Source organism: Acinonyx jubatus, chromosome E3 (assembly GCF_027475565.1).
Source record: "Acinonyx jubatus isolate Ajub_Pintada_27869175 chromosome E3, VMU_Ajub_asm_v1.0, whole genome shotgun sequence".
Classification (NCBI taxonomy): Eukaryota; Metazoa; Chordata; class Mammalia; order Carnivora; family Felidae; genus Acinonyx; species Acinonyx jubatus.
Genome location: NC_069398.1, coordinates 12,051,506 through 12,073,247, shown reverse-complemented (window position 1 = coordinate 12,073,247; position 21,742 = coordinate 12,051,506). Strand labels below are relative to the sequence as shown.

The window sequence follows — 21,742 nt, the reverse complement described above, 5'->3', positions numbered from 1 at the left end:
CAGGAGTGTCCGTTTGGTTTTCCATCATCTGACACAAGTGGACCTCTTTAACTCTTATTACCGGTGTCCACTGTTCAACAAACCTGGACTATTTTTTGTGACTCACTGAGAAGTCATGTGGTGGTGTGATCCCCGTCCTTAGCTACCAGCACTTAAACTTGTAATTTTCAATGTATTGTGTTAAAACAGATTTCTAATTCTGGCTATTTTTCTTTTCAATTTTAGACCTAAAATTGGAAGCTCTATTTTTATAAAACACTCTCCTAGAAACGTCACTGGTGTTGCTACCCAAATATCATAACTGGGCCCGGGGGCGGAGAGAGCAAAAGCTAGCTGTTTCACATGGTTAAGCAGAATGTGTGGGCCTGCCTGCCAGCCAGCGGAGGTGGAATCTGCCCTTTGCTTTCTTGGCAAATGCATCTAGCTTTGAAGGCCCTTCGTTCTTGGCCTTTCTTTTCTTGCTGTCATCTAAAACATAGTCCGTTGTCCCCTGTGGTTCTAACGAGATGCAGGACCTTGATGGTCCGTATCTCTTACTATCTTTGATGAGGTATGCTCTTGAACCCTCAGAGTTAAAAGCCACTGTGTCATCAAGCGACTTTTAGTAAATACAACAGTGGAATAGCAGTGTGTCCTTCATGTTCAATATGCAGTATTCAAGAAAACTGCTGGGTTTTGCTCTTGCATCTCCAAACACCTTAAATGTGTGATGCCTTAGTTTACTGAGGTAGAGAAGATCTAGTTCAGACCAGCACCAGAAGGCTTTTTACTGGAGTTCACCTGATTGGCAAACCCTTGGAGCTTCCTAGAGTGCCACATGGCAGTGGCTTGAATGAACTCTTTGCACTTTCTCCCTTGCTAAAAGGAGAGGCCGGAGTGATATTGATATCCATCATTAATGTGAATTTTTTCCAAGGGACTGGGGTGCAGGTTAAAGAGAGGTTCGACAGGATGAACATGTTCTATTTCAACTTTAACTTTGGCTCTTGTTGGGTTTGAGGTGAAAATTAGCTTGTGGCATGTGGAGAGTGGTATATGCTGGCTGAGAAGCTGTGTTTTACATTATCTGGGAAATGATGAGGTAGGGAATAAGGGGACAGTTCCTACTCTCTTCTCTCCGAAGGTAGTGAAGTACTGGGAGGAGAGGAGTCCAGGAGAAGTTAGACCTTAGGAAGCAGTTCTGGAGAAGTGAAATTAAATTCTCCATACTTAGGGCTTAACCCCCTTTTAGTGTTTGGTAACATCATAGAATTGGTATCAATGGCTACCAGTTGTTGAGTTCTAACTTGTGCTAGGGACAGTGCTAAGTATGTTGGACTCCTCATTTATTCAATCATGAGTTAATACACTTAATGTACATAGACTAGTGAGTGCCTTGTATAGAAGTGTTCAGTAGATCTCAGCGACTGTTACTCACTCAACAGATATTTATCAAACTGTTGCTTATGTGACACAACTTAGGTGCACAGGACAAACAGGTGAATAAGATAAAATCCCTGCTCCTGTGGCATTTGCCTTCTAGTAGTCGGGGCAGACAACAGGTAAATTAACAAGAATTTCAGAGAGTGGAATGTGCTGGGAAGAAATAAAATAGTGTGTCAGGTTGGATGGAGATGGAATTTGAGGTTGGTTGAACAGTAAAGGCATCTTAGCATTAGAACTGAGTCCCACCTGATGCAAAGGAGCCATTTATTCTTCACGGTGACCCTTTGATTTTCCTAGTTTTTAGGTGAGAAAACTGAGGCACGGGTGATTAAGTATGTGCTGGGCGCAGACAGAGCTGAACTGTACAGACTCAGTCATCTGTGTGCAGAGCATGTCCTGCCTTTCTCCGAAGGCATGAGACTGTACTGGGGCAGCTGTAGGAGCTACACTATCTGCAAGTGGGTTTTCTGAATGGATAGAACCAATGTGGTTGCAGTGTATATAAAATCCTGATGCATTTTGGAAAAGTTCCATGTATTTTCATAGACCTCAGTCATTGGATGCAAGCTTTGCGTGTATTTGTATGTATCTACAGATTATTCTGGGTCCAAAGCTGTCCTATCAGATTTTCAAAGATACTGATGACCAAAAGAGCTTATGGTACTGCTGCTTTATTTTAGGATTTCCTCATAATCGGTTTTATGAAAATAGGGCCTAGCTGTTAGGGCAGAGTTTTGATAGCTTTGCAGTGACCATTTGGTGGCAGCAATTTTGGCAGGTCAATATGGGCGGGAAGTGGGCAAGAACTGGGCTGGAATCATCAGATGTGTCTTTTACCAAGTCTCTAATACTGTGATCCCAGCCATCAGGTATAGGGGTCTATTTTGATTTAATTATCTGCTTATCTTTACACGTGTTAATGAATACTTTGGCTTCATGCCATGTGAGTACGCATCTGTGAAATAAGTAACTGGGGGGAAAAAAAGCCCAAACCTTGGGGCCTCAAGTTTCAACCTGCAGGGAATGGATTTCCAATAAAGATACACAAAAATGAGCATTTACTGTCACAGTTTTTAAAACCTGAATTCTTTCTTGCTTTCTGTCTTGCTGTCTTTCAAGAGGGAGAGAGAATGGGTGCACGTGTGAATGAGCGGGGGAGGGGCAGAGAGAGGGAGAGAGATATATATTTTTTAATGTTATTTATTATTGAGAGAGACAGAGCGGGAGTGGCAGAGGGGCAGAGAGAGAGGGGGACACAGAATCCGAAGCAGGCTCCAGGCCCTGAGCTGTTAGCACAGAGCCCGACATGGGGCTTGAACTCAAGAATTGTGAGATCATGACCTGAGCTGAAGTCAGATGCCAACTGACTGAGCCACCCAGGCACCCTGAATCTTTTTTTTTTTTTTTTAAAGTTTATTTTATCCATTAAGAGAATCCCAAGCAGGCTCCATACTATCAGTGCAGAGCCCCATGTGGGGCTCAAACTCACTAACTGTGAGATCAAGACCTGAGCTGAAATCAGGAGTTGGACGCTTAACTGAATGAGCCACCCAGGTGCCCCTGGAGAGAGAATCTTCAACAGGCTCCAGTCTAGCATGGAGCCCAACATGGGGCTCGACGTCAAAAAACCGGAATACTTTCTAAATAGGCTCTTCATTGCTTGAAACCAAAGAGAAATGGTTTCAGCAATAGTAACTGAAACCAAGAGGGCAGTCAAATTCTGGTCAGATCTGGTCTTTCAGTTTCATAGGATGTGGTTTAGATGAGATACCTATTTCAGCTGGAAGATTGATCATGTTGTTACTATACAGAGGAAGACTTCCAGGAGCTCTTGCTTTACAGCTTTTCACGTGGTGTCTGAGTGCTGGGAGGAGGTTCCTCCTTGGGAACTTGAAGATGACAGGAAGTGTACACAACAGAATAAAGCAGCTGTTAAGTGCTCTGTGGCCTGTCTGCTTGAAGGAGGCCAAAGGTGATAAAAATTGCAGTTGGAAAGGTTCTTTTGCTCATTAGTAACATCAGCTTTTAAATGGCATCCTAGTGGCCCACCCACTTGTAATAGAATTTTACAGTTTGCTTGAGTTTGGGATTATTGGTCCTGGTGTTCAGCTAATGGATTCCTTTGATGTATTGGGTTGAAATTGTGGCCTAGTAAATTGGTTCTGGATGATGAATCAGAGAGCCTAGGCATCAGACCTTCTTTCTTTGGAGTGACATAGCAGTGTGTTGGTAGGGACTCTTTCTGTTGTGACAGTAAACCTGATACCCGGTTTATGCAAAAGAATTTATTGGCTCACATAACTGGAGTTCAGGCTTTGATCTGACTTTAGGTAGTACAGTTGGATTCTGGGTACAGATAATGCCTTGAAAACTCATTTTAAACTTGTCTCTTGGCAGTGATTTTATTCTTGAGTCTTATATACATTTAAGTTGAGACCCATTTGATAAGAAGGGACCATTTAATCTTCACAGTGACTCTTTGATAGGCATTATTATTTTCTCTGGTGGCTCTTTCAAGATGACTACAGCAGCTCCAACTTCCCATACTTGCAGTGCTAAGATTCACTGTCTGCTTAGGTCTCTTGCATAACCCTAACCCAGTCAGTTGAAGCCAAGGGCATGTGAGGCTCTGGTGGGCCTGAGTCACATAGTCCATTATGAACCCCACCCAACTCTTGGGTGAACTCTTAGCCCCTGAACTATGTGGCCAAGAGTTCAAGAGAAGGCTCTTCTAGTGAAAACTAGGTAATCACCTGATGCAGAGCCTAGGTACTGGGGAAGCAGACAAGTGGGTGTCAATTTAGATAGAATTAAAAGGTGTCCTTACGAGTAATCTTTTTCTGTCCCCCACTCCGCATCATTTAACAACACTGTCTTGAAATCCTTGAAGCCAGAATCCTTGGATTTGTCAGCCTTTTTGATGTGATTTACAGTGAAGCAAGTGATCTTTCTTTACCTGTTTCCATTCTCCTTTGGTGGTTTGATATTTCCCCTTCAATATAATGTCTTAATGTGCTTTTGGTAAGGATTTTTCAAAAGAGGTTGAATTAGTTGACAAATATCACAAGATAATGTTGGGAGAAATACACTCCCAGTACATTGCCATTATACAAGTTGATATTCTTTGGAATTCAGATTGGAATCGTATATGTGTGTGTGTGTTTGCAAATCCTTTGATCTGTTGGTTCCACTTACAGGAATTTATTCTCAGGAAATAATTATAAATGTGCTGAGTTTTAACTGCCTGTTCTGTTTATTATCACAGTATTATTTATAATTGTGAAGTATTGGAAGCAAGCTAAATGTCCAACAATGAGACATAAATCAGCCTATTATGGTACCTCCATTCAGGGGAAGACTTATCTGAATATTAAATATGTTTCAACAGAGAATCTCAATCTTTTTTTAAAAAAATTTTAATGTTTATTTATTTTTGAGAGAGAGAGAGAGAGAGACAGAGCACAAGTGGGGAGGGGCAGAGAGAGAGGGAAACACAGAAAATGAAGCAGGCTCCAGGCTCTGAATTGTCAGTACAGAGCCTGACATGGGACTCAAACCCATGAACTGTGAGATCATGACCTGAGCCGAAGTCGGACGCTTATCTGACTGGGCCACCCAGGTGCCCCTCTCAACCTTTTTTTTTGCACACCCTCTGCAGTACAGCACCGAATTTTTGACAGAATGAATAGTAGGCTATAAATAGTCTCTGGGTTACATAACGTAACTAGTGTGTTAGTGGTGATACCAGTACTACCATTGAAATGCTGCTCTTTAAAAGTGTTGGATGAGAGCACAAGATTTATATGAAAAAATGTTCAATGGAAACGATTACAAAATAGAATGTACGGTATGACCCCACATTTGTTTGAAAGTCCATGTGCATAATATGGACATGTATGTATTTTACTTGTGCCATCCATATGTGCTCATATAAAAGACTGAAAAGACATACTCAGATATTAATTGTAAGTAGTGGGATACTAGGGGACTTCTTTTTTTTTTTTTATCTTTATGCTTCTATTTTCTAAACTTTACAGACTAACTATGTAATATTTTTGAATTTGGCAGCAGGAAAGAAAGCCTTAGTGGCCTCACTTCTCTGACCAGTTTACTGATGTGGTTGAAAACAGATATTCTTTTATTATACAGCTCTTCTCTCCTTCTGCTTCTTCCCGTCTGCTGTGCATTAGCAGTCAGCTTCCATCATGGGCCTCTAGGAAAAAACTGATAAATGTGGCCTTAATGGATTTGGATTTTTTTTTTTTTAAAGAATTAGCAGACATTTAAGAGATTGATTAGTTACCACATGATGAACTTGAGGCATTCTTAGAGGAAATGTGGCTGTAGAAACCACATCTATACATTTGTGGTACTTCTGGTGCCCCTTTAGACGTTTGGATGCAGTCATTTATCATCTTTATATTGGGTTGCTTCCTCATCTTTTGACTCATTTCAGTTTCCTTTCTTGCCTTTCTTTTACTTAGGGGCAAAAAACAAAGCTGATCTCTAGTTAACTAATTTTCAATTTGTGACTACTGAATTCCTCAGAAGGAGACTGAAAAGTGCACAGGTGATGTGGTAATTGGGTGTTTGAGGACTAATCAACCACAATCAGGTAAGCCTCTAGGGTGGCTGGTATCCATATGCTAACTGGAAGCCGGGAATTAGTGCCTAATCACTGGTTTACCTTCAGCAGGGCCTAATGAGGCTGCTGCGTCCTAAGAAAGAAAACAAGCAGCGTAGAGCCAGAGATGAAGAGTGCAAGCAGGCATGCCATTTTTACTACAGTGCCACAGAGCACAGATCCAAGACAGCCCTCAGGTCTTAAACCAGGAAGGAAATTGAAAAAGTTTGTACAGAAACAGAGTAGTCAACCTAGAAATCTGGTGCCCCTTAATGATGCCCGCTTTGCACATAAGTGGGTAGTCTGTCCTGATCAATAGTGACAGCAAAAAGATTCCAAGTGTGGGTCAGTAAAATGATATGGCCCTTTTTTGGTTATTTTGAGTCATATGGGATTAAACATGTAGCTCATTACTGGAGCTCAGAGACCAAAAATGCTTCATTATTTGGTATTTGGAAACTTTATAGTACATGCCTGTGTTGGCTTGGTTGCGTTTGGCAAGTGGTATTTGTTCTAGCCAGCCCATACTGGCCTCAGTCCTCTGGCCTTAGTTGGATATATATTCTTACTCTAGTATATTTGAAGTATGCAAGGTAAGGAACAGTAAGAACACTTTAAAAAGAAAATTACTCTGTGGAAAGCTGGCTGGTCTTAGTCATGTGACCTAAGATTATTTTATAGAAATATAACCAGTTGGTTTATTTTTTTTTAAAATCCCCCCCCCCCCCCAACGCCTTCTTTAAGCCCTTTTCTTTTCATTTGCGCTTTTGAGATTTGTTGATGTAGAAAGTCATGTGTTCCTATCCAACCCTAACTGGAAGTGCTGTCTTAGCTTGCTGCTGTAGTACATTTTAGGACAAAAAGTCTTTTAAAAGCATGAAAATAGCAGCAGACGGGTCTCGTTTGCTTTGGCAGAGGGAACAGCTTTCCCTCCCAAGTAGCTCTGGGTAAGACCTAATCTCCAAAGGTGATCTTGTAAGGCCCAAGTTCCAAGTGACAGCAGGCGACTCTGCATTTAAAGTACTCCTTCACTCTTAACCTCCTTGTTATTTTTGCAAGTTTACTTTCTAGGAAGTAGTTTACAAATGGCCACCACCCATTTCCTATCTTTTTCTCAGGTCATTCAGCATCTGTAGCTGCCAGGTGGGATCAAGAGGCTCTTGGGGGCTTCCTTTGAGACTCCCAAGGGGGGGATGGTTTCTGCAAGTACAGCGCATTAGCCCCTGGCAGTTGGAGAAAAGCTGTCTGAGAAAATCATGTTCTCTGGCCCTTGGGTGTCTGGCATATATAGTAAGACATAAAAACATGCACCCAGCTGGCTCCACAGACTGATGAAAGTTGGAAAGGGGTTTCTCATTGTCACTATATAGAAATACCAGCATTTGTCAGTGGTTTCTTGCTTCTGAATAGACACTAGATGGGAACAGAATGGGATGGTTAAATCAGACTGGTCCCTTCTCTCCAGGAAGTCTCAAAGTAGATTGCAAGTGCCTTGATGACACTGAATTTTGGTGCCAGCATTTGCCTCCTGTGTTTTAGCTCCTCATTTCACAAGGTTGTTCCTTGGGTGACAGGCTCCCCATTAGCAGCCAACACAGCATTCCTCTGAGTGAGCCTTCCTGACCCAACCAGCTGCAGCAATGAGCCAGCTCGCTCTGGTCTGTTTTCCATATGCCAGGGCCTATTGCTGACCCTGAAGAGATCAAACTAAGATGACTACAGAGAGGCAGACCTGCAAAAATAGTATAATCTTTCACCCCTTATTCAGACTGGAGTAGCCCCCGCTTTCTCTCTCCTCTTTTACGACTTCTTGTCTTATTTTCTCTTGGGTCTGATAGGCTTGGGCAAGAGAGAACTGTTTACTAAGCAGTCTTGCAAATTTTGATCGTTAGCCTCTTTGCATGCCCAAAAGTGAAGGTGGTCCCAGAACATTAAACTTGGAAGGACTAGTCTAAACTCCTCATTTTAATGTTGGGATCACACAGACTCAGCGAGGTTAAGTGACTTGTTCAATGTCCCACACTGCTTAGAGATACCAGACCAGAACCAAGGCTTCCTGGGAGTTTACTCTGTATCTCTGGTACACTTAGGTGTTGCTAATGTACCCATCCCCATGGGAGAAAGGTGTATCTTTGGGACACGTCATAGCAGAGAATAGTAGTGAGGCCAGTGATGAAGAATGGACAGTGTAGAAATCAGACTGCCTGGATTTGAATCCCTTTTCCTTTGTAGACTGGCTCTGGGACTGGAGGCCAAATCCCTTAAACTCTTGAGTTCTCTTCTCTGTAAAAAGAATTGTAGTATCTTCCTCATATGGTTTGTAGTGGGTTAAATGTGACAGTTAATGTGAATCCCCTCAGTACATATGTGTAATTTAAAAGATACCACTATTACTAAATGTTTTAAATCTCCTTTCCACCTGGACCAACCAGATTGACCCTTTGACTCTTGACTCTTTCCTTTCCATGTGGTGTTTCCAGTCATTTAAAGACCAAACAAGACCCGCTTCTCTGAAACTTTCCCACAGGGTGAACTTTGGAGTCTGACAGGCTGGTTTTATTTCCTAGTTCCCCTGCTTAGTAGTTAAGAAACCTCGGTTTGCTCATCTGTAAAAACTCTGACAAGCTCTAGGTGTCTGTGAGGTCAAAGGCGGATGATACATAGGAAGCGTGCAGCCCTGTGCACATCACACACATCACTTCCCCTTAGTCAGCCCTCCACCTTTCTTTCCGTAACACTAATTCACACACCTCTCTCCTTTTCCTGTCTCCAGTCACCCTGTGTCCTTGTGTGGTTTAGCCCGTCATGGTCATTATCTTCCATAACAGGTAGATAGTAAACCTGAGAAGACCCAGGGACTTACCTGATCTCGCTTCACGAAACTGCCTACAGGATAGATCAGCTCCTGATCCCTCTTTGGAGCCAGAGCATCCACAGGGACCACAGCCTCTGGGATCGCCCCTGGCCAGCAGTGCCAGCTCCAGGCATGGGGCCAGGCAGGCAGCCAAGCCCATCCCCATGAACAGCAGCCAGGGCTGGTACTGTGAGAGGGGGAGGGGAGACCAGGGCTGATGTGCAGAGAGGGAGGGTGACAGAATCATTTGGAGCCGAGATTGAAGGAGAAAAGCTGGAGGCTGATTGTGGTCCAGCATAAACTGAGCTGAGAGATAACTGGCATCAATCTTTCAGGTAAACCCCAAAATTATAATTGTGCTAGAAGTAGGTTTCCAGGGGTGTGTGTGTATGTGTGTTTGTTTTTTCTTCATTTTTCTTCCTGCCTTTGCTTTCTCCGTGCCCCTCCTCGACCCTGGCTCTGTTCAACTCATTAATGCCTCTTAGCTAAAGCAGGAGAGCAGAATCCCTGCAAGAACAGGTTGCTGCTGTGGGTACCTGGGGAGTCCTGCTTACCTGAGCTGCCCCCACCCCCATAAGAGCTGCACTGGCCACTGAAAAGAGCACTGTTCTAGGAGCAGGGAGGCTTGATTCTGTCACTGTCTTTGCAATAACAGCAGCAGTTATGATAAAGGTTAACATGTACTGAATACTTTGTGTGGGCAGAACATCTATGGATTATCTCATTTACTCTAACTTGGGGTACAGCTGCCCCATTTTAAAGTTAATGCTGACAGTCACAGTTGGTGCCATCACTGTAATTCACATCCAGGTTTGTCTGCTCCAAGAGCTCATCCTCTTCGTTACTCTGCTCCTGTTTTTCCCTTCCTGGAATAGCTCCTTGACCTTGGTATGCCTCCATTTCTTTTCCTATGAAATGGGGATAACCATTTTACAGAGCTACATTTATAGCTATTATAATATCCTACTAAATACACAGTGGTGCTTTGTTGCTGATCAAATCTGCCTCTGAGGGTGCCCAGATTGTGCTGAGGCTGCCTACTTCAGAGGTGGCTGGGATGACCAGCTGGAAAGGCAGTTCCATTAAATTAGTATAAATAAATAGTAAGCCAGAAATCCTGTCTTTTTTAAACCTACAGATCTGGGACTAAGTAGAAAGGGGAAGAAATCTGGAACTGGCTGGAAGCTTGCCCCAGGTTAGGGTCGGGGGTAACCATTGGATTCGTGGTGTCCGTAGAGCACAGCAGATACCTAGCTTGATTTTATTCAGCGCCAATCACAAGGCAGTCTTATCCTGTGGGGAACTCAACCCTCCAGGTGTTTCTGGGCAGTGGTACATTTGAGCAGGGTGAGTGCTGTGGTTTAAGAGAATTTTTTTTTTTAAGTTTATTTATTTATTTTGAGAGAGCAAGAGAACACGAGCGGGAGAGGGCCAGAGAAGGGAGAGAGAGAATCCCAAGCAGGCTCGTCACTGTCAGCACAGAGCCCACTGCAGGTCTCATACTCCTGAACTGTGAGATCATGACCTGAGTCGAAATCAGGAGTTGCTGTTTAACCTAACCGACTGAGCCACACATGTGCCTCTCAAGGAGACTATTCTTGAGCAAGACCCAAACATGTGACTCAAGGCAGGGGTAGGCGTCCTGGCTGGATCTGGAAAAGCTGAAGCCTGGCACCCATTGTTCTGATGGGACAAGCTGCGGTTTTCATCAGGTAACCAGGTATTACTTTGCTGTTAATAATAATGACTGATAGCTGTCCTATCATTTTTTTCTGGGGAGTGGGGCACTGTGTGGCAGGTACTCTTTATCTATATTACCTGACTGAATCCTTAACAATAGCTCTGTGAGGCAGATACTATTCTGCTGGTTGAGGAAATAAAGGTTTCAATCAGGATCAGCAATAATAACTGGCAGAGTTGGCCTTTGATTTCAAACCTGGAGCTTTGAACCATGTCGATGGACTGAAACATCACTGCTTCAGGGCATCTCTGGTGAGGCTGAGCCCAAGGAATCTTGACTGCCTGGATCACAGTGGCAGGGCTCACTGGGAGAGGGCAGTGGGTAGGACACCCTTCTTGAGCACTGGGCAGGGACAGTTTGTCATTCTCTTTCCAGTGGCTAATGGTAGAACTTACTCTTCTGAGATCAGTGTGGTGACTTCAGAGCTCAGGACCCATCCATTGGTGGGCTTTCCCTGGGTGCTCTCATGTAGGTGGACTCAGCCGCCCAGCCTAGTGGTAAAGGCTAGGTTTCTCGAGCCAGACATACTAGGTCCTCTTTATGTGATGTTGAATGATTTACCTTGTGCCTCAGTGTCCCCATCTTTCAGTGGGGTTGTGGTGAGCATATACGAGTTTTAATGTCCATAAAGTGCTTAGTGTAGTGCCAGGCATGCTATCAAGTGTTCAATAATTGACAGCTGCTATTATTAGCTATTAGCCAACAGCTAGCAAGTCCAGGGAGACTTATGACTTTAAAACGTCTGAAGTGCTGCCAGCCTGGGACATAGGGCTTGTGAGACTCAGCCTCAAGAAAGCTCTGAGAGCATAAGTGTTTTCCCAAGGAAAGAGGTAGATACAAAAGAAGGGGGGCCATTGAATAATCGGAGCTGGACTTCCCATCAGATCTGAAAACATTGTGCTCTGGCTTGAGGTCATCAGTTGCCTCTACACTCCTGTGGAATGGGGGCATCTCACAGAAGGGGACCAGAATGGAAGAAAGAGATCTGACCTTCTGGCACTTGCTGATGGATCATCTGTTTACATTGATTTTCCCCTCCTTATCTGCTGGGCATGTTAAAAGCCTTCAGGTTCTGCTGTGTCAGGTCATCAAAGATGCTCTTATGTGGAGGGCCATTTGGGTAAATGGGATTAGGGCCTCTTTGGGAGGCCCATCTGTTCTGTCCTTACCTGAAGGCCTAGGCGCCAGGATTTGGAGGAAGCTGGTACAAGGAAGCATCTGTCCCGTGGGGGGTGGGGATGAGGGTGAGTGGCCTGGGGTAGGTGGGTCAGACAGAGGCCAGGAAATCCTCTTACTCTGCCAGGTACCCGGGCCTCCCTCTGCAGCAGGAGCTGAGCAGCAAACCCTGGTGAGTCAGCATGCCTGGGAATTAGAGCTGCCAGTCTGTGAGCATGTGGGGTTTGTATGAGTTTGGGCCTTTTGTTTCTTTTAGCACTGTAGTCTTTAGAAACACCAATCTGGAAACCAGACCCTCCACATGGTATAGTCCTGCTTGTTTTGAGATAATTCGGCTCCAACAGTTGCTTTCCTTGCATGCTGGTCTTCCAAGAATTAACCCCTTGCCTTTTAAAATTTTAAATAGCTTGTTCTTTTGGCTTATTTGCTGTACTATTAAGGCACAGAAAGACTTAAGGAAACTTAATTGGATCTTTCCCCACACCAAAACCCTTCAGCCTTTCAGTGTTTTTTTTGAAGCCTAAGTGGAACTGCAAGTCTTTTGAGGGCACGTATGGGCATGTCTTTCTGTCAATTTATTCTCTTTGAGGGTGGAGAATAGGACACACCCTGATACAGTTGAGTCTCCGATAACTATAAGAGTGATCCTGGTGGTCATTTTAAACTTGCACATCCAGAATTTACCTGTAGAATTCCTTATGAAGATAGCCCCAAATGTATCTAGGCACTATTTGGAGGAGAGGAAAGTTCTTTAGGTAAAGTTTAAGCTCCAACCTTCCATGAAAAGCACCCTTCTGCCCCACTGCCTGTCTCCTAAGAGCTTTGAATTTGGATCATAAAGGTCCATGAACGCTTCCTAGAGCGGAGCAGGCATGGGACTGACATGGATTTTGGTCCACTTTACCTGCTCTACTTCTGGCTCCTGGTCTGAAGTTCTGTTAACATTGTGACTTTGGTGGCTGCAATTACTATGGCAGGGGGTAGTATTTTACAGATACTAAGTTGTGGCTGGATCTTCTTGTGGACTAGTTAAGACACAGTTTGCAGAGAAATCACCTCACCCCTGGCCAGGAAATTTCTAACAATGTTTTAAAAACACACAAAACACACTTTTAAATAGCATAAGTAGTAAACCACCGTGAGGAGTTTGTATCAGCGCACACTCTTGTTTTTTAGCTAGCAATTATCCTACTATTTAGAGATTATATTGAGGTAAATCAGCACTTCTTTTAAGATGGAGACCTCCTCTTGGAGGACTGAGCTTGCAGGTCTTCTAGGACCTTCCATTTTAGTGTGGACTTGGCTTGCACTCTACATACAGCCTTGAGGAGGACCTGAGTGGGGAGAGAGAGAAACTGGAAGACCAGGAACCTTGGCATGGAGTACAGGCTTGATGTTTGGCTCCTGTGGGTGGGCAGAGGAAGGGTGGAGAAAGGGCATTTCACTTACTGCGTGAGAGAGTCCCAGAGAGGAATTTGAAGAGATCAGAGACAGATTTTACTTAGCTATTTGGCTAGGACACTGTAGTCTTGACTCCACAAATCCTTTACCTCATCTTCAGGCCATTATGAAACTCTTAAATGTGGCTACCCTTTCTCCCTACTCATCCTACTTAACAAGAAAATCTGAGGATTTTGACATTAGAAACTAGGAGGTGAACTTTTTATTTGCACCTTCTGGCTGAATCCAGGACCAAACAACTTTCTTATGTGATGGCAAGTTGGCAAGACAGATTTCCTCTGGAATATTTCTGGCAAAACTGCAGTCTTCCCTGATGTGTTCTGCACATGAATCAACCTCTTTGTAACCTATGTTACCTTAAGAATTTTAGGAATTTTCCTTATTGATTCTCCATATGTGCCCAGCCCTGCATTTCCAGTGTGAAGGTACAGAGCTTATGGGGAGGTGGTGATGAACTCTGGGTCTCTCATGGTTGGCTCAATGAAAGAGAATGGGGCTCCGGGGTGCAGTCCCTGTACTCCTGTCTCCTTATCCAGTGGTAACTGTTCTCTGATTTTCTTCTAGGTTGGCTAGCTCCTCTGGCTGATGGCATGTTGAGGCACATGGGCCAGTGGCAGCGAGGGCATCTGATCCAGAGGGGGCCACTCTAGAGGCCAGGCCACCAGCACCATGGGCCAGTGCGTCACCAAGTGCAAGAATCCCTCATCAACCCTGGGCAGCAAGAATGGAGACCGTGACCCCAGCAGCAAGTCACACAGCAGGCGGGGTGCAGGCCACCGCGAGGAACAGCCACCAGCCTGTGGCAAGCCAGGTGGGGATATCCTTGTCAATGGGACCAAGAAGGCAGAGGCTGTCACCGAACCCTGCCAGCTGCCAACGTCCTCTGGAGATGCTGGGAGGGAGCCCAAGTCCAATGCCGAGGAGTCTTCCCTGCAGAGGTTGGAAGAACTGTTCAGGCGTTACAAGGACGAGCGGGAGGATGCAATTTTGGAGGAAGGCATGGAGCGCTTTTGCAATGACTTATGTGTTGACCCCACGGAATTTCGAGTGCTGCTCTTGGCTTGGAAGTTCCAGGCTGCTACCATGTGCAAATTCACCAGGTTAGTCACAAATACTTAATGTCACCAGGTGAGCAGAGGAGGGAGAATGTACTACTGGGCAGTAGTGCCCAGCTGGGGTAGAACTGGGTTGGCTTCTTAGGGTTTTGGGTAAGTCTGTCTTTTTCTGACCGATTTCTCTAAAGCAATTCAGCTTTGCCTAAAGTTAAGCGAGGAATAACCCACGTGGAGCTCTGCTGCCCAGCCCCACTGCTGCCCCAGACGTTTATCTCTTCTTTCACTCCTTCACTTGTCGTTTCCCTCACTTCCTCACTCACTCGATACTTACCATGCACCTCTCCTGTGCCAGGCGCTGTGAGTGCCAGTTTGGGGAGCGCCTTTGGTGTCTGCCTCTGTCACTGCGTGAAGCCAGTTGCCCCTTCTAGCTTTGCATACATGCCCCTTAGCCAGCATGCGCACCAAAAAGGACAGCGGGCCCCCGTGACCAAGCAGTAGTTGTGCACATCTCCATGGTCATGCGTCCCTGTAGAGGTTGTTTGTGGGGACGGAGGGGCAGGGTCACCTCAAGGTGTGGTTTCCAGAGCACTGGGTTATAAATAAGAAGTGACTTTGAGACCCCCCCCCACCTCCACCCCCCATTTTCCAGCCCCTGGGTAGATTACCCGACAGACTTTAGATGCCTTATATCTTTAGCTGATACAGCAATCTCTGAGAAGATGATCAGTGAGAAACCTTGTTGGAACCTAAAAATGCTACATAGATATTAAAAATACATATTCAGTTTTCGTGGTTTTTTTTTTTTTAATGTTTATTTTTGAGGGAGAGAGTGTGCATGAGCAGGGGAGGGGCACGCACACACGCGCGCGCACACACACACACACACACACACACACACACACACAGAATCCAAAGCAGGCACCAGGCTCTGAGCTGTCAGCACAGAGCCCGACATGGGACTCCAACCCATGAACCATGAGATCATGACCTGAGCCGAAGTTGGACACTTAACCGACTGAGCCACCCAGGTACCCCACAGTTTTTTGGTTTTTTGGTTTTTTTTACATTTATTTTATTTTTGATAGAAAGAGACAGCACAAGTTGGGGAGGGGCAGAGATACAAGGAGACACAGAATCCAAAGCAGGCTCCAGCCTCCGAGCTGTCAGAACAGAGCCCAACATGGGGCTCGAACTCACAAACCGCAAGATTGTGACCTGAGCTGAAGTCGGACGCTTAACCAACTGAGCCACCCAGGCGCCCCAGTTTTCATTTTTTAATAACAGAACTTTGGCCTCTGGTGACAGAGTTACCTAGGTTTATCCAGAATCTTTGACTCCAAAAATCTCCCTTGGCAGTCACCAAAAATATTCCGAAAACAAACAACCCATGGAGAATCAAAAGGAAAGCAGGAAGACTTCCTGTCTGGGAGGGGAGTCTGCAGCTTAATTACTACTGCCAAATGGGAAATAGGGCATTGAGCAGGAGCCTTGAGTTTCATCTTTGGAAAGATGAGTAAGTGAATGAATGAGCCACTATTAGCTGTCTACCATGTGCTAGGCACTGTTAGATGCACTTGACACGTATTAACTTGTTTAGTCCTCACCAAACCCCTAGAAGTTAGGTGGTAATCTCACCATTTGACAGATGAAGAAATAGGACTAATTTAATTAGTGGAGGAGCTGGAATTCAAATCCAGGCCATCCAGACTCAAAGCCATGCTCTTAATTACTATGCTATATTGCCTCTCAGCAGATGATAGTGTTTACAATTATTAATTGTGCCCCTTCCTTCCTGTTGCAGGAAGGAGTTTTTTGATGGCTGCAAAGCAATAAGTGCAGACAGCATTGATGGGATCTGTGCACGGTTCCCTAGCCTCTTAACAGAAGCCAAACAAGAGGATAAATTCAAGGATCTCTACCGGTTTACATTTCAGTTTGGCCTGGACTCTGAAGAAGGGCAGCGGTCACTGCATCGGGAAATAGCCATTGCCCTGTGGAAACTAGTCTTTACCCAGAACAATCCTCCAGTATTGGACCAATGGCTAAACTTCCTAACAGAGAACCCCTCGGGGATCAAGGGCATCTCCCGGGACACTTGGAACATGTTCCTTAACTTCACTCAGGTGATTGGCCCAGACCTCAGCAACTACAGTGAAGATGAGGCCTGGCCAAGTCTCTTCGATACCTTTGTGGAGTGGGAAATGGAGCGAAGGAAAAGAGAAGGGGAAGGGAGAGGTGCACTCAGCTCAGGGCCCGAGGGCTTGTGTCCCGAGGAGCAGACTTAGTGGCTCTATCCCAGGAGCAGCAGCAGCAGCAGCAGCAGCAGCCGCAGCAAGGATCTGCCTGCTGCTCTGTAGCCAACTGAGGGATTGGACCTTTCTGGAAATTACTGAAGATCCAGATATTTTCTACTTTACACCTTTCTCTGCCTTGTATCTGAAAGGGCTCTAAAATGCTGTATCATGTTTTAGGCACTTTCTTCACTTTTTGGTTATTTTGGTTATTTCTTTTTTGGGGGGGTTCCCCCAAAATATTTGAACCTGGCTACATGTTGTGTATCTTTTTTTTGAAGCCTTCAGATAGAATAAGCCTGCCATTTCTTGCACAAATTAGATTTTTTTTTTTTTTGTGGGGGAGGGTATAGAGCAGGGAGGGGGGAATGGGATGGTTAGGTTGAATTAACATTACAAGATGATACAGTGCCAGATCTCAGTTTTGCATATTCTGTTTTTCAGGGCAGGTCTGTACTGTGTGTAGTGCTGTTTACATGGTTGGATTTAGGTTATAATAATTATTTTAAAAGATTTACACAGAATTGAATAGCAGTGTTAACTGTTAACCATATTGCATTAATTCCCAGGCGATTTAAAGCTCTTGGAGAGCCAAGGCCAGCCAAGAGCATTTGTAGTCTGGTGACAACCCCCTTTTAAGCTAATTTATCCGAACCCCTTTTCTTCACTTCTTGCTCATTCCTTCTTTGACCTATTTCATTTCATGTTGCATTTATCCATCAACATGCTGCACCTGTCAGTCAAGTGAGCAGTTTTTTTTTATACCACATTGTACTGAGAACCACTTAAGCATTGAATGCAGAGAAAGCAGTGCTACCTCAGTTTTGCTGGAAGTAGACTTTGATAGTTTTTTTTTTTTTTTTTTGATGAATTTTCTGTATTTTCATGTTGTAGGTGAAAATACCTTTTTTTTTTTTTTTTTTCATTTGCCTTGGAGCCAAAGTTTCTGTTCCTGGTGGTCGGAAAACTGTGCCTGCCGGCCAACTGACTTGAAGGAAAACTGTGGTATGGAGCTCTGCTTGAATTTTTTTTTTTTTTTAATTTTTTTTTTTTGATTATCATCAGCTTACTTGTCTGGCAAGTGCAGAAGCCTGGGACTGGCCTGAACTCTGCCAAACAAATATAGAAGTGTATTTAATAGTTAAACTTGTGCCCTTTCCCTTCTTGCTGCACCCATGTTGTCACTTAATCCCCAGGAGTTATTTATTACCTTCTTTGTTAATGTCAAGCTCATTTGGGGTAATGTGATAACTGTTTAGGTTTACATGACCCTCCTCTCTTTTTCCCTACCCCCAAATATGTATATATACATATATAAGATATGTATATATTTTACCTATATAAAATATATATATATACACATATATGTATCTATATTCCTTTATTTCTTTGCCTGCTAAAACTGGCCATAAAAGAGGGAGCTGCCTTCAATATATAAAGCATAAGAAGAGTGCCAGGGAATGTCATAAATGGAGGCTTTTGAATCTGAATTTGGACCATTTTCACTAAAGAGAAGATGAATTTTCTCAGCCCTTCCCTCATACGAGGGAGGGCCAGTTCCCCAGACTCCTTTACGTGCTCGCTCCATAAGGTCTGCTTTGGCCATACTGCCACACGGGAGCTGACTCTGGTCCTACCCAGTTTCAGTAGAGGGTCCTCTTGTTATTTTTCCATTTAAAAAAACGGCCTCAAAAAACTGTACTGGAAGGGTGGGTGGCAGGAACTTGTATAGTTCAGCTTCCAACACTTTGGAATAGATTGAAAAGGGAATCTTTTGAATAAAAACTTTTAAAATATTTATACTCTTGAGGTAATGAGAGTTTGTCTATTAAACATTTGGAGTTTTCTTCCCTAACTACTCCCATCTGCCTCCCAGGTATGTTTCTCAGCCTGGGCAGAATTTGCTTATTTTGAGTTCCTTTATTAGTAGCCTATGGCTCCAGGCTCCCATCTTTCCAAAGAGGATTATTTAAAGAGTTTCTGCGGTCGATGTTTTCTAAGATTGACAATGACCTAGGAAATGTACTTGGGGGGTTGATTTTTTTTTTTTTTTTTTAAAGCCCCTAAACCTTACAGTTGCTTCTTCTAGAGGGCTAGAAGGGAAACTTTCAAATCAGCCACAGCAAGTTAGCAGTACTGCTGGAAAGCTGAAGAGGGTCTCAGGCCAGATGTCTGGCTTTTGTTCTAGCCTAAGACACAAGTTCCTTGAATAAAGAGAGTTTTTAGGGGCCCATTGGGTTTTGTGGGCTCAACTGTAGTCAGGGTGCCCAGACTGAGGTCTTAAAGGGGGAATGCCTTTTTATCCAGCCAGTCTGCGACCTCTAGTTTTTCCTGATTCTGGACTGGGTCAAGGTTGAAAAGGGAGAAAGGCAGGCTGCTTCTCCTAGTCCGGTAAGGCTCTCTTCTTAGATGACAAGGGTATATGGAGAGAAGTGCACAAAAGAGGGAGGCACTGAGGATCCTGAGGACTCTGGAGAAACTGGATTCCTTTCCCAGCCTACAAGGTAGCATTCCATGCATGAGGTGTACTAGACTGGGTAGATTTTGTAAATTAACTAACTATTCAGCCTCCCCACCCCCCAGAAAAGGGCCAGTAAAGAAATTATTTTTGGTTATATTTTTAATGATGTATTTGTTACAGAAATGCAAATGAGAAACCAGAAAAGGGAGCCGTTAGGGAAGGACTTAAAGGGTCCTTCCAGGTTTGACTTCATGATGCAAGGAATTCAAGCTTCCACAGTAGCTCTGCGCCAATGTTTGACTACAGGAAAAGCAATTTTGCAAAGGGATCGAAGATGGGTGTGTATGTAGGATTTGTAGTCATTTCTGGGAAGCGAAAGGTCTCTGGTTCTTTTAACCTAGAAACAGGTTTTCTGTTTAATGGGTGAGCAGTAATTGTGTGGAAGAGGCCAAATGCGTGCCCCTCAGGTAAACCAGTGCACTCTTCACTTTAACAATGTAACACCAGGGTGGTGTGAAGAGGGGCAGGATATGGATGCAATTTTGAAAATAGGCAAATATTTGAGGGTAACTACAATACATTGAATACGTATTGGGAAATTCTTGGTTTTCAGCAAATGGCTGAGTTTGTGGTTAGTGATTAGAAAGCTGTATGAGATGAAGTGTTGCTTCATTGAAATGCTCTTCCCCCATCCCTGCCATATTTGAATGTATCATTAACCCCACCTATTGTAATGACTTTGCTGTGCTTCAGCTGGTTGCCTCAACAGTATTTCCTCATCTGTGCCAGATGTGCTCACATCTGTGAGATGTGAGATAGGTCCCAGACACCATGTCTACCCTTCCGATAAAAAGTATTAGAGCTGGGTAAAGATCCCAATTTCAACCAAGCCCACAGGCCCAAAGAAATCCAACTGAAAATGTACAGGGCAGTGTTTTTGACATTAAAACTTTCCTAAGGAAGGCACAAACTAGCCTTCTTAGGAAGAAGGGATTAAGCCACAAAGTATTTAATCAGTCTTTGAAACAGTCTTGATTTCCCAGAGGTTGATGCCAAATTCAGCCCTCATTGCTGGAGCCTGTAGGATGTGGGACTCCATAGTTCGTGTGATGGCCTCAAATACTATACACTATGCCAAATTGCATTAAACAATAGTGGGAAATTACTGGGATAAGGACTTGGGTCTAAAAGTTGAAGAACCAAAATATCCGTATTTAGGACTTTGGTTTGCCACATTTAAAGTGAAGTCTTGAGTGTAGTGAAGCCCAGAAGTAGACCCAATTATGCAATTATAAGGGCTGGAGAGAAGATGCTGCTAGGTTTGTTTTGTTTTAGCTGCCTGCTTTCGTCTTTTTCTTGTGTCTCTAATGTTTGATTAGTGATGACTTGAACATCTTGGCAACTGACAAAGGTCTTCAGTGGTGGACTCTAGCAGTATCTTGTTTAGAAAGGACTATTAAAAGTTAGTACAGTATGTTGAGACTCACTTGAGGACATTCACATTGATCCTCAACTTACTCCATAATCTGTTTTTTGAATGTTATAGGGTGGTTCCCACTCACCCCTTTCAGAATTTATTCCTATAAACTGTAATTATAGCATATATCCAGTTTAATCTGGACTGGGGGCCGTGTTTTAGTGAGGATCTGCAGGTGTTTTTTCTTACTGAAAGACAGACTTGAGCACTGGTTGCAGACACCAAGATGATTTATATAGCTTTGAGTAACCGTCAGGTACGGCGGCATCACATCCTCCCTATTCCTCTTGGAAACTAAGCCTGCTTTCATAGATACCTTTTTCCACCATGCACCTTCCCTTCTTTCAATATAATCTTGGATAATGCCAAAGCAAGCCATTCAACAGAAGCACACCTCCCCCCCACCCACCGCCCCTGCCATTTATTCTGGGGGAAGTGTCTTCCCTCTGACTCTGGTCCCCAGCCCCGAATCTGTAATAAACTCCTCTTACCTGTTGCACTAATGAATATAATTCTAGGTTTCAAAGGGGGAATTTGAAGCAATAGGCAAATGGGGCTTGGATGAATTGGTCCTACAGATACCCTGCCTTAACCCACTGAGGTGATGAGTCCACTACTCATGTGACCCTCCACCTTTGTGGATTCCTCTTGGTTTGTGACCAGTCTGTCTGTTTCTTGAGGTTGTACAAACTTGTTGACAAAGGTCAATACTTTTGTTTGTATTCTCTGCACTGTTGCACTCTCCAAATGGCCCCTTGAATATTTTTAACTTGTTACACACATTTTGGTCTTTGTCTACATTTTTCTTTTGATGTTTTTGTTTTTTTATTTGAAAGGTTACCTGCTGTTGGATTTAATAAATTTGTTTACTTGACTGTTGACAATTGTGAGAGAGAAAAAAAACAAAACCAGTGACTTAATTCTGGGGCAAGATTTACCCACCAGGAGCCTCTTCCAACGTGATATTGGATAGCAGTTTCTATGCTTTGGAAAATAATCCAGATGGTACAGGATCCTCAGACTTCAAACATGGATGTTGACTTCCCACTCACAAACTTAAAGGCCTTTGGGTCATAATACTTGTAGGCAAAAGGCAAATGAGTCCTCAGAGGGCCACTACTTAAATAGTCTTACCAGAACAACTGATTTGGATTCCCATGAGGAACAAAAAGTGAAT

The 21,742-nt window shown here is 43.9% G+C and overlaps 1 protein-coding gene across 14 annotated transcripts in view; it reads left to right on the top strand.

Moving 5' to 3' along the window:
• Positions 1-21,472, top strand: part of DCUN1D3 (defective in cullin neddylation 1 domain containing 3) — a 39,152-nt gene extending 17,680 nt beyond the window's left edge. For 8 of the 14 annotated variants that reach the window (XM_053213018.1, XM_027043102.2, XM_053213017.1 and 5 more), the window contains 2 exons: positions 13,846-14,381; positions 16,138-21,472. In XM_053213018.1, the coding sequence (XP_053068993.1) occupies positions 13,951-14,381; positions 16,138-16,621 (915 nt within the window). In that variant the 5' untranslated portion in view covers positions 13,846-13,950 and the 3' untranslated portion in view covers positions 16,622-21,472. Of the gene's footprint in view, positions 1-5,909; positions 6,041-11,947; positions 11,993-13,845; positions 14,382-16,137 lie in introns of all 14 variants that reach the window. The other 6 variants (XM_015067162.3, XM_027043097.2, XM_027043096.2 and 3 more) reach the window with 2 other exon arrangements.
• Positions 21,473-21,742: the final 270 nt, after the last annotated feature.